This window comes from Coloeus monedula, assembly GCF_965178545.1.
Source record: "Coloeus monedula genome assembly, chromosome: 16".
In the NCBI taxonomy this organism is placed as follows: domain Eukaryota; kingdom Metazoa; phylum Chordata; class Aves; order Passeriformes; family Corvidae; genus Coloeus; species Coloeus monedula.
The window spans coordinates 4,457,256-4,473,625 of record NC_138796.1 but is presented as its reverse complement, the minus strand read 5'-3'; the positions used below and the strand labels follow the sequence as shown (position 1 = coordinate 4,473,625).

The window sequence follows — 16,370 nt, the reverse complement described above, 5'->3', positions numbered from 1 at the left end:
GCCTGGCCTTGGACACTTCCAGGGATGGGGCAAACGCAGTTTCTCTACACAACCTGTGCCAGGGCCTCACCACCCTCACAGGGAAGTTCTTCCTAATATCCAATATAAACTTCCTCTCTTTTATTTTAAAATCATTCACCTTGTCCTAGCTCTGTCTGCCTAAGTAAAACGTTGTTCTCCCTCTTTTACACAAGCCCCCTTTATAAACCGCTTTTATTTAGATGGGCAAGTATGCTCGGGAGCTTACAGCGTGGCCTAACAACACCCAGTAGTGGGAGCGACCGCATCCCAAGGGGAAACGGAGGGGAAGAGAAAAACAATATTCACATCCCTTCTCGGGCCCCCAGGGTCACCTGTCCCCTCACGGCGCAGGGGGGTTCTGCCCTGTGACTCCTCCCCACCTCACGGTGTGAAACGGGGAGAAACCGGGCGTGGAGACTGGACAGGGGGAAGGGGTTCATTCCCGGGAGAAGGGGATCATCCCCAGGAGATGGGAATCATCCCCGGGAGAAGGGACCGGGTGCGGCAGCACTGCCCGAGGCCGGCGAGGGACCACGGCCGTGAGGAGAGAGGCGCGGGGGGGGCTGGAGATGGCGTCTTCCCGCGCCCGAGCGCGGCGGGTAATGGCGGCGGCGCTGAGGGAAGGGGAGGGGACGGGCTCCTGAGGGCAGCGGCTGCCCTGCGCCATCGCCCCCCGCCGGCTGCCGGAGGGAGGGAAGGAGGGAAGGGAAGGGAAAGGAAAAGAAAGGAGCCGCTTCCGCCACGGCGGGGCGGGCCTGGGCAGAGAGCGGCGGCGCGGCGGGCCGGCAAGGGTAGGGGCGGTGAGGGCGGCTGGACGGGGGGGTGGCTGTCTCCCTGTCTCCTTCAGGAAAAGCCTGGTGGAGCTGGAGTGGAAATCAGGGCTCGGGGTTTCCCCTTCGGTACCAGCTACCCTCGTTAGCGGGGACCCTATCGGGGGGGCATTGATGCCATCGCTGCGGGGCTGCGAAATCCTCCCCACTCAGGGACTCGGGTGTGCACCGCTGGCCTGCGGACACCCACCTCCGGATGCTCCTGTGCGCTGAAATTAACTTAACCGTGGGTATTTCAAATTATGGGAAGGATTCGGTCTTTCTGTAGCCCGTAGCGCATGTTTTTAATCTAATGTTGTTTTACTGTTGTTGTCGTTTTTGTTCTTTTTCGGAAGCGATGGAGGCGAGTCCCATCGTGACGTCCAAGCAGCGAGAGGAGGTGGTGCACGGGGTGCCGACGGAGGTGGTGTGCACGGCCTTCTCCAACTCGGTCCTCGTGGTGGTCACACAGTACGGCAAGATGGGGACCATCGTCTACGTGGACCCCAACACCATCGGCGACAACGTGGGCAGGCCCTCGCTCACCACGAAGGTGCTGCTGGGCAAGGATGAGGTGAGAGCGGATGCGAAGCGCAGAGGCAGCAAGGATAAGGGGGAAATGTGGTAGGTGGGGCTGTGCAAGTTGCCAGGGAGTTGATGAATCACAGCAGTTAAGCAGTGTTTGAACAGTGATAAGATTAATTTTAAAATGAGGAAAGAGGGGCTCATCAGAAAAATATGTGCGCTCATCTGCTCTTGGACATAAAAGTTTAACTAACCGTGAGTCGTTTGGGGATCTGTTACTTTGTGTCCTACAGGATATGGATTGCCTCTGCGTGTTTATGGAAAGTTAGATAAAGCTCTGTTGATTTAAGGGTTGCAAGATTAAATATGCAGCCATTGATAACCTTTTTGGGTTTCTGTTCCAGTGAGTTTGTTTTCCTTTTCAGGTCTGTTTTCCCACCCCCATCCTCCTCAGTCTATGCCAGCCCCATAATGGACTTTAGTTGCCCACTCCCAAGTGTGCCTGCCAGCACCTTCCCTTGATAAAGTTTAATTTGTTTTGCTTCAACAAAATGAGGTTTTTATCGACCATTTCACAAAGCTAGAGAGAAAGCAGAAGAAAATGTGTTTCTCAAAGCACCAACTGGTCAAACATTAAAACAGAAACTTACAGAGCTACAGGATTATGAGGCTTTCCATCAGGGTTGAAGCTATCAAATATTACTTGCTAGAAAAGCTGTAGCAACACAAGTTCCTGATTCTATCCATGACTTCCCCTTGTGGAGTTCTTTCCCTTGAGCAATAGCCTTCCCTTTCTGGATGGGAGATATTTTGCTTTATCTACCGTGATAACTGCTAAGTCTGACAACCTCCACACCCAAGCTGATTTTATGTTATATTTAGAAATGGGAAGTGCTATGTTTACTTTGTTACAATCTATTTTAAAATAATTTTAACTAAGTTAACCAATCTAAACTTCAAGAAAAGGCTTTCACTAGTTTGCTGTTTTCCTGCTTGTCACTGCTAACATCCTTCTTTGGGATGGTGCACACTTCCAAACAGCAGTGGCAGCTAAAATCAAGCAAACTCATCCTTCTGACAGATACACAGCTGTGGGTATAAATAAAACCTCAACAAGCTGGATGGTTCAAAGCTGTGCTGGGTGAGACTGCACATTAGGAAACTTTTCTGTACCAAGAGGGTGGTCAGACACTGGAACAAGCTTGAGGTGGTCGATGCTCTGAGCCTATCAGTGTTTAAGAGCCATCTGGGCAATGCCCTGAATAATGTTTTAACCTGGGGCTCTGAGTTGGTCAGGCAGTTGGACTAGATGTCATTGTAGGTCCCTTCCAAGTGAAATTGTCAATGCTGTTCTAATCTATCCTTGTTAAAGAAACCTCATGGGAAGGGCTATATCCCTTTTCTTGCCTCCTTCAGCCTCACTACTTATTTCTGATTTTCATTATTCTATTAAAATGAAAAGCAATGTCTGTTACACCAGGCATACAAAAACTGTGTACATAACACCATTTGGGGGTCTCTAGGAATGGCAAAAATAACAGCTTTTTTCCAGAGTTTGTCAGTGGAACGTCCCCTCTTCAGAACAAGTTTCTAAACAAAAAAACTGTACTTGCAAACTTCTTCAGAAACCTGGCTGTGAAGGAAATAAAGGCATTTTCATCCACAGCATTTCATGTAATTTAATTCTGGTGCCATAGTTCAGGTGGGAGGATTATGGAAGGAAAGATTCTCTGTACTGAGTTTCCAAGTTTTCCAGACAGTGCTGAACTCAATTCAAGTGCAGCTCCAGTAAGGTTGTTTCAGGGTGGTGTGGGTGGCTGTCACACTCACGGCACAAAACTCTTCCCTTTTAAGCTGGTTGAGAAAGTGCTTTCTAAAGTTCCCTGTCCCATGGCTTGGCTTTGCTGACCACGTTGGAACTGCTCAGCAAACAGCAAGTTCAGTCTGAGTCCAGGATCAACAGGTCCTGCACATCGTTCTGGGACTCTTCCTCCCCTAACTCCTGTGGGAGGGCTCTCCCATCTGTAGGAATGTACATCTGTATCCCTTTTCTTTTCAGCCGCTCGTTCACGTTTGTGCCAAAAACCTGGTGGCATTTGTGTCGCAGGAAGCTGGGAACAAACCTGTTCTGCTCGCCATGGCTTTAAAGGACAAGACCATGGAAGGAATACAGGCTCTACGAGAAGTGATCCGGAGTTGCCAAGTGTGGTGAAGTTGTGCCATCTGGATTCAAGGAAATGATCTTGAGTCCATGACTCATCACCACCTATTTAAAAGGACTAGAAATGAAAATGATGGAATGTCTTTGTGGTGGTTTTGGACGTACTGAGGAATTTCATGAATTTTTCTCTACTGTGTAGAACATTTGTGGGTTTTGTTACTGAGACAGGTTTGCAAGTCCGTATAGACAGTGGTGAGACGAGAGCAATTGTCTCAACATACGAGAGAAGTGTTACTTTTATCCCATTGGGTGGGTCATTTATTTGGGAAAGGGCTCGGCTCTGCACATGTGTCCTGAGGAGCAGCAGATGCCAAGCTCCGTAGCTGCGCTGTACCGCAAAGGGGGAACACCCAGTGCAGAGAGAATAAAAGAAACATTGTCAAATCCAATTTTACCTGCTTGCTTTTTTTTGCTCTGTGAGAATCACTTCAATTGAAATACAAGACTTGGTAAAAAAAATCAACAATTGTATAATGGGAAAGATTTTCTTGCCTTTTTTAAGGAAATGAGTCCTAGACAGCTGCTTTTGTCCTTATGTCCATTCTTTTCTGGATGTAGTCTGAATTAACTTCCCACTTTCACTCTGATTTTAAAGAGAGGCAGATAATTATGCTCTGCAAATTTCATGAAAGCTGATGTCAGGGTGAAAAACAGGAACCCAAAATAGTGGTAAGAAAAAGACAAAATAACCTCTGCCACTGGATTACATGGTACCAAGATATCGGAGAGACAGAACATCTAAATGCTGATCACCTGCAATGAGCATGTGTCTTAGGAGATGTGGGGACAGGGTTACACAGGGTTGTTTCTACCAAGTCATTGACAAAAAGTTCAGATGAAGTTGTATGAGCCAATGCAAAGCTTAATAGCCAAACTTTTGCCTTTTGCTTGGAAAGCACACTTGGTTTTACCTCTTCTTGTAATAAACAACAACAAGTAGTAAATTTTTAAGTGAGCTGTTCCACACTTTTGTCACTTATGAACTTGACAGCACAGACAGAGGCCAGGTCTTAGATTCTGGGCAGGGAGGAGCTGTGCTTAGACCAGTTAGTGCAGCAGAATCAGCACAGAGCCTGTGCCTTGCCCCATGGTGATCTAGCTGCCAGGTCATTTCTGTTGCTAAAAAATCCCCTAGAAGTAGAAAAGCAGAAAATGGATTTCGAAAGGACTCTTTTCTCTGAAGTAAGGGTTATTTACAGCATTTAAAGGGATTATGAGAAATGAAACTTTTAAAAATACATTCAAGCACTGCAGGCTTCCAGCTGCCCTTGACAAGAAACTTCATCTAAAAATAATTTTCCAAACTGTGCTTCCAAGAATCAAAGATTCGCATCTGTCAGAACTATAAATTTTTCCTCTTTTACACTTCCCTTTTTTTTGTCTAGGAAGGCTGAGAGAGGCGTGTGGAATTCGTTATTGTCAGTCTTGGTTTGCTAGTAGGGATTCTCTCCTGACACAAAACTGGTGCTTACTGTGTCCATAGCTCCAGCAGCTTGTGGAGAACATACATGAATTAGCAAATTGGATGGAATTTGCATCTTCCTCTGTGGTGATACAGAGGCATACCACTGCTGTGCGCCAAAGACCTGAGTGTTACTACATAAAAGCCAGGCACAAGTTAAGCACCTTCATTCCCTGGCTGTGTGTATGCCACCAGGTCTGCACAGGGCAGCGGGTGAGGGAAGGATGTGGAAACCTCTCTGATTTGACGCTCGGAGCCAGGACGGACTTACCTTGCTGCCTTTCCACGTGCGATAAAAAAAGAGCACGAGCAATTGGTCCTTCGACTTTGCTCCTCTCTGCTCCGCAGTAAACCAAGGGGAAGGCCTGCCCTAGCAACAGGCACGAGGTGCCACCAGCTGCCTGCCGTTTAGTCAGCGGTCTCCTCCAGCTAGGGATTAATTCCCGATTGCATGGAAAGCTTCGTTTGCCACCCCGGCAGAGCTCTTGCCCTCGGCCGCAGGACGTGTGCTGGGTGGGGGGCAGCGGCGTCGGGCCACACCGCGGCTGTTCCATCCGTGTTTGCTTTCCGGGCGTGGGTGCCGAGCGCGACGGACTGGAAAGGTAAGTTGGGTAGCTTTTCTGCGAGAGACAAAGCCCGACCTGCTGCTCCAGCTCCCGCGGGGCCCGGGGCGCAGGGAGGGCGCTGGCAGGGTGAGCCGGGCACAGCGAGGGGGTGCTGGTAAGATAAGCGGGGCGCCGGTGGGGCTCGGGGCACAGCAAGGGAGAATGAGGCGCTGGTGGGACCCGGGCAGCAGCGAGGGCGAGTGGGGTGATGGCAGGGAGAGTGGGACCCTGACGGGGCCCAGGTGAGTGGGGCACTGGTGTGACCCGGGGAGCAGCGAGGGTGACTGGGGCGGTGGCAGGGCCCGTGGCCAGCAGGCAGGCAGGGCTGGGAGGGTGTCCGGAGGAGGAGTCTCTAGCGGGTGCAGGTGGAGGAGGGCACGGGGGATGCAGAAGCAGGTGCACGGCAGCCAGACTCCCTCCCGGAGGAGCCCCAAAGGGTGAGTGGGGCCCTGGGGGGTGCACAGCAGCTGAGAGAAACCCCACAGATCGGGGGCTGACCCAGCCATTGGTTCTGAGCACCTGTGGGAGCCGCTGGGAGGGCAGAGTCTCCTCTAAGAGCCCTGTGCCTGCGTCATCCACTCCTCCAGATGGGCTTCAAGGAGGGCTCGATGCTGCCCTGCTGCGATTTGTAGCTGTGTGCTGTAGGTCCTTCCTCCTGAGTGGCCTGATGGTGGTGTGGAGAGGCTGGTCCCGTAAATAACCCGAGTGTCCTGGCTTTATCTGAAAGCAATCCGGAGGAAAGGCATGTCTCCTGCGCTGGTGAGGCTAAGCCTGGATGCTCCCCTCCCCGGGATGTGGGTCAGGGATGTCAGAGGCACTGTTGGGGGGCTGTGAGAGCTCACCTTTCCCTGCTGATTCGCTTCACCGCACAGGGGGCTGCCGCTGAGATGGGGATTTGTCCTAGGTCCTTCAGGACACAGGGAGGGATGTGAGCTGGGAGTCTTGGCTCTGGCAGCCTGCAGATGAAGGGGAATCCCTGGCAAGGTGAAAAGCCCCATTTGCAGGTGGCCTGCCTGAACACAAGCTTCACTGCTCAGTTTATCTTCTCAGTTCTCACTTAGCATCTCTAATATCCCAGGGAGTGTGTGTAACAGGTAGACACTGTATGGCAGGTACCTGCAAGGTGTCTGAAAACAGACAGATTGGATATGGCTCAGTCCCATGGAGGAGCTGAGTTTTGCACCTGATATTATTCCCAGTGTCTCCTTGATGCCTTTGTTTTGGAAGCAAATGGCTCTCTAACTGCATTGAATTGCCTGACTACCTTGCACGGCCAGGATCTAATTACCTGTGGAGCTGGGAGCTCTGTCTCCGAGCGGCACCGAGGCTTTTGCTTTTAATGACTTGCTCTGCCATGTTCAGAGTGTGACAATGTCGGGGAGGCTGCCAGGACTGGCTGTCGGTGCCACCGTGCTCACACCTCGATGCCTGGGAAAGTTAATAGGAGATGGGGTATCTTGGGCCAAGCATCTGCGGCACAGCATTGCCTTGAAAACAGAATAAATGGGTCTAGTTGAAGAGCACAGCTCTCTGCCATGTCTTGGGGAGTGAGCTGGATCACTAGAAAATTGACTAGAAAAATACAGCTAGAAAGAACGAGCTTTCATCCTGCTCTGTTATGATGCTCTGGCAGGGGGGAGAGCGTGGCCAAATCCAGCCAGTTTAGCCCCAGCCAGCAGCAGGGCAGCCCCCAGAGAGAGTGAGGAGTGATTGGGGAAGGGGGCACAGCCGGGCTCTCATCTCCCTCCCTGTGCCACGAGCTATCTCCGTCCTCCTGTTAATGTTTACAAGGCAGGTCCGGCCGCATCGAAGTCCATCCAAAGACCAGATCCCGCCCCGGCTTTCCCGGGATCCTTCTTCCTGCTGGCCGGGGCAAGGCCACAGGACGGTGGCAGTGGGGAAGAAGGCGGCTCCCTGCCGCCTGTGTAACACTATCGGCCCCGCTGTGCCCGCAGCCAGCCCCAGCTCCGCTTCCCCGCTCGCCGCGCAGGTACTGCGGGGTGAGCTCCTGGGGCCCCGCCAGCTGCCGCCCCGGCATCTCCGCTTACAGGCGACTCCTGCCAGGCGGAGCCGGGGAAAGGTATTTTTAGGGCTGTTGATCTGACAGCAGCTGAGTTTCCTCTCCTGTGAAGTTGGGGTTCGGAGAGAGGGCAGGACAGGGAGTCGCAGTGTGAGCTCTTGCTTTGGTTTGTTTTCAGTGTCTAATTTGACCGAGGTCATTCCCTACCACTCTTATCTATGGCAGATATTTTCACGCTTCTCTCCAGTTCATGCTTACAGTTTTACCCCAGGCGATAGTTACCCAGCAGCTAAAATATTTGTTTATTAATGCACTGAGAAGCATCTATATTGTTAGAGTTCAGCTTGCAGGTTGCTGGTTTTCTTCAACCGCTATTGTTATACTTGGGAAAAAGCAGCTTTCCATAGATTAGCAGAAAGAGAACCCAAACATGGCAGTTTATGCATCTGGTGGCCTTGAGATATGAAGCTGGCCTATAAATAATTGCTTATTATTAGGTTGGTCCTTGCTGTCTGGAGCCGCAGGGTACACGGTGTCCGTATGCCCAGCCACCCTCTGCACCAGCAGTGCTCAGTGCCTTGGGGCAGCCAGCTTCGAGGAGCACACACTGACCAGGGAGATGCCATAGCACTCCAGCATCCCCAAAGGGCAGCAGCTCTGCCTCTGGCATGGCAGGCTTGCTCCCTTGTGCTTAATTTGGGTGCAGGAGGGACCGCTGGCTGCCCTTCAGGTCTTGGGGTTGGCACTGCTGGCACACTGACACCCCCACAATCCCAAAATAGCTGGGTGAAGAACCTGGGGGACACCAAAAGTCTGGTTTCTTGGGGAGCTTCAGGCTTTGCCCCCAGCAAGGCACACATGATGAAAGGAGACAAACTGTGGGGGAACCCGGTGTTTTCTGGGCTCCCAAGGAAGAGGACACAAGTGTCCTAATGGCTTGTTGGTAAGGGATTCTTATTTTCCTGGGTGAGGCATGGGTTTAACCCTTAAGTCTCTGCTTTCTGATGGAAAAGTGTCCTGAGCCTCAAGTGTGAACTCACAGGGGCACAAATACACCCAGATCATTCCTTTTCAAGCAGGAGTGATTCCTGAGAAAGCAAGGAGCAAAGCTGTGAAGGAGAAGTGTGTATTTTGGGAGACATGGGAACTGCGTAGAGCTCCTCAGGGAAAAGAGGGTCTGCTCTTGAAGGACATTTGCATTTTCCCGCTGGGAGAAGCAGACCCAACATGGCAAATGGGCTGGTTTGGGTGGGGGACACCCTGGAAAAACCCTGGGGAAGAGATAAACCTTACATAGTACAAACCTCACAGGAGGTTTGCACATGCTGTGTGGGTTGGGAAATCTGCTGAGACCTTCCCTGTCACCAGCCTACCTCACTCCTGCCTTCCTGCACCATTCCCCTTCCCTCTCTCTCCCTGCAGATGAGTAATGCCACACGTGCTGTGCCCTCTCCCGTGGCACCTGGCACGCCGGGGCCTGGCACAGCAGCCAGGCTGGCTTCAGCCCCCCCATTCTCAGCTGTTGCCCTGCTTACGGCTGCCCACAACAACTCCCAGGACGGCCAGCAGCTTTTCCTGACCACGATAGCGGCGCAGGCCATCTCTGGCATCTTCGTGTGGTCAGCACTCATCGTCACCTTCCACCAGGTATGGGTTGGAGCAGAGATGGGGCTCAGCACAGGGGCTGACATGAGAGCAAAACTATTGATTGCCCCCAGGTCCACTGCAAATCACTCAGCTCCGGATAAGTATTTCTTCCTGTTGCTGCTCCTGTCAGGAGCCTGGTGCTGGCAGCTCGTAAGGATGGACTTTGCTCACACTCTCCCCAGGTGGTTGCCAGAGCCAGGAGAGGCTGCAGGGCATTGGCACTGCCCAGAGGCAACACCCAGCAGGGCATTTGGGATGTTTGGAGTGCACAGCACCAGCTACCTTGAGGCATACCCTGAGTGGGCATGGTTTAGGGGCTGTGCAGGTCTGTGCTGCTGAAGGCAGCCCTGGGGCAAGCTGCTGTCTCCAAGCACTGGGATGGGGCTGCACAGGGGAGGGCACGTTCCTCACACAGCCCACAGAAGAAACCTGATTTCCACATGTTTTCATGCAAGGGATTGGCCCCGGGAGTGGGATGGAGGTGGTCTTGTGTGCATTCACTGTGATGGGTCTGTGGTGGAAAGCTGGCAGAGCTCTCACCCCCGAGACAAGGGTTAACACAGCACCCCTGTGGGCTTGGGGGTACCTCTGTTTCCCATCATGACCTGTGGCAGCCACAACTCTGCATGCTGGGCACTTTGCAGATCTACACACACCTGAGGAATTACACCATCCCCAAGGAGCAGCGCTACATCATCCGCATCCTCTTCATTGTGCCCGTCTATGCCTTCGACTCCTGGCTCAGCCTCCTCCTCCTCGGCAGCCACCAGTACTACGTCTACTTCGACTCAGTGCGTGACTGCTACGAAGGTGAGCACAGCATCTGCTCAGCAGGGAGGCTGAAGGCAAAGCGAGGCTCTCATCCTGCTGACCTGTCTCTGGAGCGTCTTGGATTGCAAAGTGGCAAATCTCCATTGCTTTCACTTCCCACTCTCCCTTGCTCCATGCAGAAGTTTTCCTGCTCCTTCTCCGTTGGCAGCAGAGAGGGGATGCCCCACAGAAAAACATGAGCTGGTGCCTTTCAGACACAGGCTTGGAGGGACCCCAGCACCACAGTCCTGGGGAAAGAGGTTTTCTGGCTGCCTGGGGGGGGTGAGGGGGGAGAAGTGCAGCTTCTCTAAAACATGAGGCAGATGTACCCAAGAAATTAGGGAGTCAGGGTGTTTTGAAGTGCAAGGGAAACTTGTCAGGATTGAGGCTGCTTCTCTACCTTGTTCCTTTCTTCCTCAGGAACTAAGTTGTGTGGGCATTTGCATTACTTCAGGTTTGGAGTAAATGAAAAATAAGTGGTGGAGATGTCCAAGAAAACTGTTCAGGACCTGCTCCTTGGTGGCCACCAGCCATTCGTGCTGCCCATTAGCAAGTTTGAGGTCCCTCCATACAGATGGTCCCTGGATGGACTGTGTGTGTCCAGAGGAGCTGCTGTGTCTGTAATGAACTCTGTGCACATAGTGCGATGTATCTGACTCCACTTGGAAGTCGGATGGATTTGACCTGCTGCTCCTCTCCCTGGGCTCCCACCCACCAGCATCCCAAATCTTGATGCAGTGCCAGATTGGATGAGGAAACAACTGAGCAGGAAGGAATGTGAGATGAAAACCCCCACCAGGACTTCCATCAGTCCTGCTGATCATGTCTGCCCTTGCCTTGGCAGCTTTTGTGATTTACAGCTTCCTGAGCCTGTGCTTCGAGTACCTGGGAGGGGAGAGCACCATCATGACAGAGATCCGAGGGAAGCCCATTGCGTAAGTCCCAGCATCCTGAGAGTTCCTTCTCCACCCACTTTTCCCATCCAGCACCCCCAATGGCATCCCCTCACCTTCTGCTTCCAGGTCCAGCTGCTTTTATGGGACCTGCTGCCTTCAGGGTATGTCCTACTCCATCGGGTTCCTGCGCTTCTGCAAGCAGGTGGGTACCCGATGGGGAGCATTGACTCCACTTCCCTCAGAGGAGGGCTCTCTGGGTGGCAGGTCCCTTCCCCACTGCCCTGCCAAGGGGGCTTCACTTTGTCACTCTCCTAAGATGCTGGGTTTGGAGGTTTTTTTCCTCTGAGGGAGGCAGGTCACCAGCTCACCGGCACTTGGCCAGCAGCAGGGCTGCTCACTGTCCTTGCCTCTGACTCACTGCTGAGTCAGGGTCTCCTCCCACTGCAGAGCTCAGATTGCTATCTCTGTCCAGTCCCAGGTTAGCCTGGACGCTCTGTCACTCTCCAGCACTGCACTGTGGGCTGAATCCTGACACCCCAAGCTACCCGGTCCCCCACCTTGGAGTGGCTGTGCTGCCTTTCGGGAGCTGCCTTCTGGAAGCCCCACTCCCTCCCGTCTGCAGACCTTGCGCTGTTCACATTTCACCCCTCAGCACTGCTCTCTCCCCTGTGTGTCTGTCCTGGGAGCAGAGGGGTGTGATGTGGGGAGTGGGATGTCCCTGCTGCCCGTGGTACACCATGTCTCTCCCCTGTGCAGGCCACACTGCAGTTCTGCATCGTGAAACCCCTCATGGCAATCGTCACCATCATCCTGCAGGCATTCGGCAAGTACCACGATGGAGACTTCAAGTGAGGATGCTGGGTCAGGCTGGGGAGGGTGAATGGGAGAGGATGGATCCCTGCTCCATCACCAGTGTGTCCTGCCAGTCTCCCCAGGAAGCTGCTCCATGGACAGTGAGAGCCCAAAGTGCCAGGGAACAGAGACTCACTGCCCCCAAACAATAAAGGGACAAAACTCCTGTGAGCCATAATAAATAAAATAATAAATAAAAAGAGGTCCCACCAACAGAGGAAAAGCTGCTACCTCTGCCCTCCTCCCCCTCCTGGGCTGTGTTCTCCCCCATAGCAAAGCTATGCGCTCTCCCCTTCCCCGTTTGATCTCTCCTTACCCCCAGTTGCACTTGCTTTGCTCCCCACAGCCCAGGGTAGCAGCTCTCTCTCGCTCTCTTTCTCTCCACAGCATCCACAGTGGATACCTCTACATCACCATCATCTACAACTTCTCAGTCAGCCTGGCCCTTTATGCCCTTTTCCTCTTCTACTTTGCCACCATGGACCTGCTGCGCCCGTTTGAGCCGGTCCTCAAGTTCATCACCATCAAGGCTGTCATCTTCCTCTCCTTCTGGCAAGGTGGGTCCCACCATGGATGCCCAATGCTTCTCCTCCCATAGCCCCACCTGGCTCAGGGATGCAGGAGCAGAACTGATCCCTCTCCCTTCCCCCACACAGGGACACTGCTGGCAATCCTGGAGAAATGTGGGGTGATCCCTGAAGTTCAGATCATTGATGGGAAGGAGGTGGGAGCTGGGACAGTGGCTGCTGGCTACCAGAACTTCATCATCTGCATTGAAATGCTCTTTGCTTCCATTGCCCTGCGTTACGCATTCACCTGCCAGGTGTACAGGGAGAAGAAAGAAAACTCAACAGGTAACTCTTACTCACTTCTTCTTTTCTTCAATGACTAAGGAAAGGGGAAACCTCCCTTATTCTATTAGTATCCCATTACCAATGGAATGCTAAAATCTACAAGAGGAATTTCTTTATCCTGTGCTCCATGCATGCCTTGTCCCTCTTCCCTCATGACACCCACAAGCTATAGCAAATGGACAGGAAGAGAGACCTTGGTGTGGATGGGCAGGATTAGGGGATTGTGGTATTACCCACATGCTGTTGGAGAGGATCCATCCTCTTTGGAACATGGAGCTGGGGTTGCCTTCCTCCTCCTTGGACCACAAGCTGATGTGGCCCACAATGAGCCCCTGATCTTGAATTTCTAAGGAAAAGTATCTTGGATCACTTGGGCTCATTGATTGTCTGCTGTCCCATCACCTTCCTGCTCTCCCTGTTTTGCAGCAAACCTTGCCCCGATGCAGAGCATCTCGAGTGGGCTGAAGGAGACCATCAGCCCCCAGGACATCGTGCAGGATGCCATCCACAACTTCTCACCTGCGTACCAGCAGTACACCCAGCAGTCGATGCAGGAGGCAGAGCGCAAAGCACCAGGGGACAACGGGCACGTGGCCTCCAAGATGGATGGACAGAGCAGCAGAAAGAGCAAAAACATTGAAAAGAGAATGCTAATCCTGTCAGATGAGGAGCTGTAGGAGATGTCAGAAGAGACTCTGACACTGGAGAGGTTTTAACCCATGCAAAAGGGAGATGTCTTGAGGCTGAGACAGCCTGGGCTAATCAAGAGTACTGAGAAGCCAGGAACTCCACTCAAAAAGCCAGTCTCTCAAAGGGAAGATGCAACAAACCAGAAAAGGTTAAGTCAAATGAAGCTGTGTTGGACCCTGTGTTGCAGCCTGGGCTTTGCTGCCCCACTGCTGGCATTTCTCTGCCAGCCCTGTGCCAATGCTGGGGGATGCCAGGAAGGGAGGGGAGCTGGGGTGCAAGACAGACCAGTCACCCTCACCCTCCTCTTAGCTCCAAGCAGTGCTGAGGCCTGAGAGAAATGCTTTTCTCAGCACAGTTCTGCTCTAGTTTCTCCCAATTTGAGTAAAAAATGATCTCCAAGGGCTCTGTGGAGAAAACCAGCCCAGGAAGGTGACTTCACTTCACCTCAAAACCCGGTAAAGGTTGAAAGACGTCATTCCTTATTTTTACATCGTTCCCTCTCTCCTTCTCCCAGCAAAGCTTATAGAGATGTGCAAAAAACCTTTACCATGGAGAAAGAGTAAGTCATCCTCTTCTCCCTCCAGATGTGGATGCAGCTGTCCAAGTAACTCCCCCAGGAGCACGGCAGGACCTCACTGGGACTAACCAGAGGTCTGCAGCTGCATTTCTGGGAGCTGCCGGTGACAGAAGCGCTTGTTTACGTCTAAACCAGCTTATCTCTGAACGGATCAGAAGTTAAAAGGGATTCCAGCTTCCTTATCAGGATCTTTATTGGGGAACCAGACTGTGACTGGTGGTGGTAGGAATTCACTTACTGGAAACTGTCTGTTCCTCCTAACCCTTCACTATTCCCCATCCCTGGGCTTTGTCTGACCTGTGGGAAGGCAAGCAGGAGCTGAGCCCATCCAGGTGACCATGGTGAGGATAGAAAGGTGCTGAGGGATGCTGCCACTTGGGGCAAGACCACAGGCAAGGGAAGACTGTGTATGGAGAGATGCTCCTCACAGCAGTGAGCACATATATGGAGAGCACACATCCTTCTATTAAGACTTCTCCTTTCTTCCCCAATTTCTAGTCCAATTTCTATTCTTCTGTTAATGAGATGATCCCTGGGGACTTACTTAGGCACCGATTGGGCTGTTGTCAGGGGTGGTAGCTGGTGGCAGGATGAAGGTAAATCTACAGCCTCAGATTTGCAGTCATATGGCAAACAAAACTGATGGATAAGGCTTGGAGCCCTTTTAAACGCAACTAGTAGAATTTGGATCTTTTTTTTCCCCTGCTATTAAGCTGCAAAATGTAAATCACAACATGAAATTATTTATTTTTTTTTCTAATAAACAGCAATTTCTAGCACAGAGCAAGCAAGCGTTTTCACTGAGCTCAGCAAGCAAAGCCCACGATCTGCCTGTTCCTGCTATAATGCTGATGCTCTTAAGCTTAACGTCCTCCCTGCCCCTCAATGCTGGCCCAGCAGAAATACCTGCACACGCAGCATCCTGCACATTTTGGCATTCCTACAGGATTTGTGCTCATCTTTTTCACTCCACAAAGAACGTGCGTGTCTCCCGCTTCCTCTCCTTGCACAGCACCTCTTCCAACCATCGCCTAAGCTGTGGATGCAGCAGTTCAGAGGTGCTGGATGTGGTTTAGCTAAGCTAAGCCCAGACTCCAGCACCAACAAGACAAGCTCTGTTTATTATTATTGGAGAAATCTTACCATGCTGAAGCCCAGACTCCACACGAGCAGCCTATAGTTCAGCCAGTCCTGCAAGTCCCTCTGGTCCAAAGGAGCACTGCTCATACCTGCTCAGCTGCTGAGACTGCTGCCACTTCTGCAATAAGGTCCATAAACAAGAGCCAGATGCTCTGCACATCCAGGCATTCATCCAGGATCTTGCACATCTTGGGAGCAAGATGGAAAGTGCACGGAAAGTGCAGCCTCAGTACTCAGGGACAAGGCTGCCTGGCTTTGTAACGCAGCCAACACCAAAGCAGGGACATCTCAGCTGAACATCTTGGTCTTCACCCCTCTGGGAGAGGACGGCCACAGCTGCAGGAACAGAGGCTGCTCCGGCTCCTGGGGCGAGGACAGACTGCAAAGGTGATGATGGCACATCTGCCAGTGCACTCACAGCCGCTGAGATAAAGACTTGCACAAGAACACAGCAAGAACCGTGGTTGTACTTCATTGCACAAATGATCGACTCCGGTGCATAATGGGCTGCCTCCATTGCTCTGCCAGCAGGTGCAATTCCCACCGCAGACAATAACATTTGCCTATTTATGTCAAGCCCTGATGACTGTAGTATATGTAAAACAGATCTTTCTTGCAAGCCAAACGGGGGGGGGGGGGGGGGGAAGAAAAAAAAAAGTCAGCTGTGACTCATGCAAGTCAGCAGTGTGATACCAGCCTGAAGGAGCCGTGCTGGGCTGGACACCAGCTGGCTGCCGCGACGGCAGCAGCAGGCACCCTCCCTGCTCCAGCCGGCGTGAGCCGGGCCTCCTGCTCGTCCTTTTTCTTGCACAGCGGAGAGAGGCAAGAGCTGACGGCTCAGGCTGGGTGCTGTCACAGCCCTCAAACCCTTAGGCTGTCAAAAGGCACCCATGGGGAATAGAAATGCCAACGGTGGTGTAGGCTGGACGTGATCTCCTCTGCTAACGCGTCTCCTCCACCTCCTCAACAAGGACACAGGAAAGCTGGCAGCGAGCACACGGGTGACCTACACAGGAGCCTGCTGTGCCTGGAGCCACGCCAGCAGGCAGCCCGGGAGGAACAGGCGTCTCTCACTGCCAGCAGCAGGCTCCGGTGGTCGGCAGATTTGTTTTCCCGTTGTTGCTTGTCCTAAGGCTTTCCCCAAGGACAAGGCTGAGCTGCAGCTATCGGATCTCCTGGTGCTTTCTGGGTTTGGATCAGGCAGGTTTGCACCCTGCTCATGTCAGGGATGATCATCACAG

At 52.4% G+C, this 16,370-nt stretch overlaps 2 protein-coding genes across 4 annotated transcripts; both read left to right on the top strand.

The window, feature by feature from the left end:
• The first annotated feature begins 422 nt into the window (after positions 1–422).
• PSMG3 (proteasome assembly chaperone 3) lies at positions 423–3,957 on the top strand. Of its 3 annotated transcripts, none has more exons than XM_082291975.1 (3): positions 423–620; positions 1,187–1,404; positions 3,415–3,957. In XM_082291975.1, exons 1-3 carry the CDS (start codon positions 491–493, stop codon positions 3,565–3,567), a joined length of 501 nt encoding a protein of 166 aa, XP_082148101.1. In that variant the 5' UTR covers positions 423–490; the 3' UTR covers positions 3,568–3,957. The 3 variants fall into 3 exon arrangements, with proteins under 3 accessions (XP_082148101.1, XP_082148102.1, XP_082148103.1); XM_082291976.1 differs by lacking the exon at positions 423–620 and adding an exon at positions 710–812; XM_082291977.1 differs by lacking the exon at positions 423–620 and adding an exon at positions 844–1,077.
• Positions 3,958–6,038: 2,081 nt separating this feature from the next.
• Positions 6,039–13,399, top strand: TMEM184A (transmembrane protein 184A; the record flags this gene model as incomplete). Its single annotated transcript, XM_082292407.1, has 9 exons — positions 6,039–6,080; positions 9,086–9,310; positions 9,955–10,120; positions 10,965–11,055; positions 11,143–11,218; positions 11,773–11,864; positions 12,256–12,425; positions 12,525–12,722; positions 13,149–13,399. Exons 2-9 carry the CDS (start codon positions 9,086–9,088, stop codon positions 13,397–13,399), a joined length of 1,269 nt encoding a protein of 422 aa, XP_082148533.1. The 5' UTR covers positions 6,039–6,080.
• Between the last annotated feature and the right edge of the window lie 2,971 nt (positions 13,400–16,370).

Excerpts from the sequence above, each read along its gene's own strand:
- PSMG3 (XM_082291975.1), top strand. The coding sequence starts at position 491 with ATGGGAATCATCCCCGGGAGAAGGGACCGGGTGCGGCAGCACTGCCCG. Across the intron at positions 621-1,186 it reads CCCGCGCCCGAGCGCGGCGG|CGATGGAGGCGAGTCCCATC; the intron begins GTAATGGCGGCG and ends CTTTTTCGGAAG. Across the intron at positions 1,405-3,414 it reads TGCTGCTGGGCAAGGATGAG|CCGCTCGTTCACGTTTGTGC; the intron begins GTGAGAGCGGAT and ends TTTTCTTTTCAG.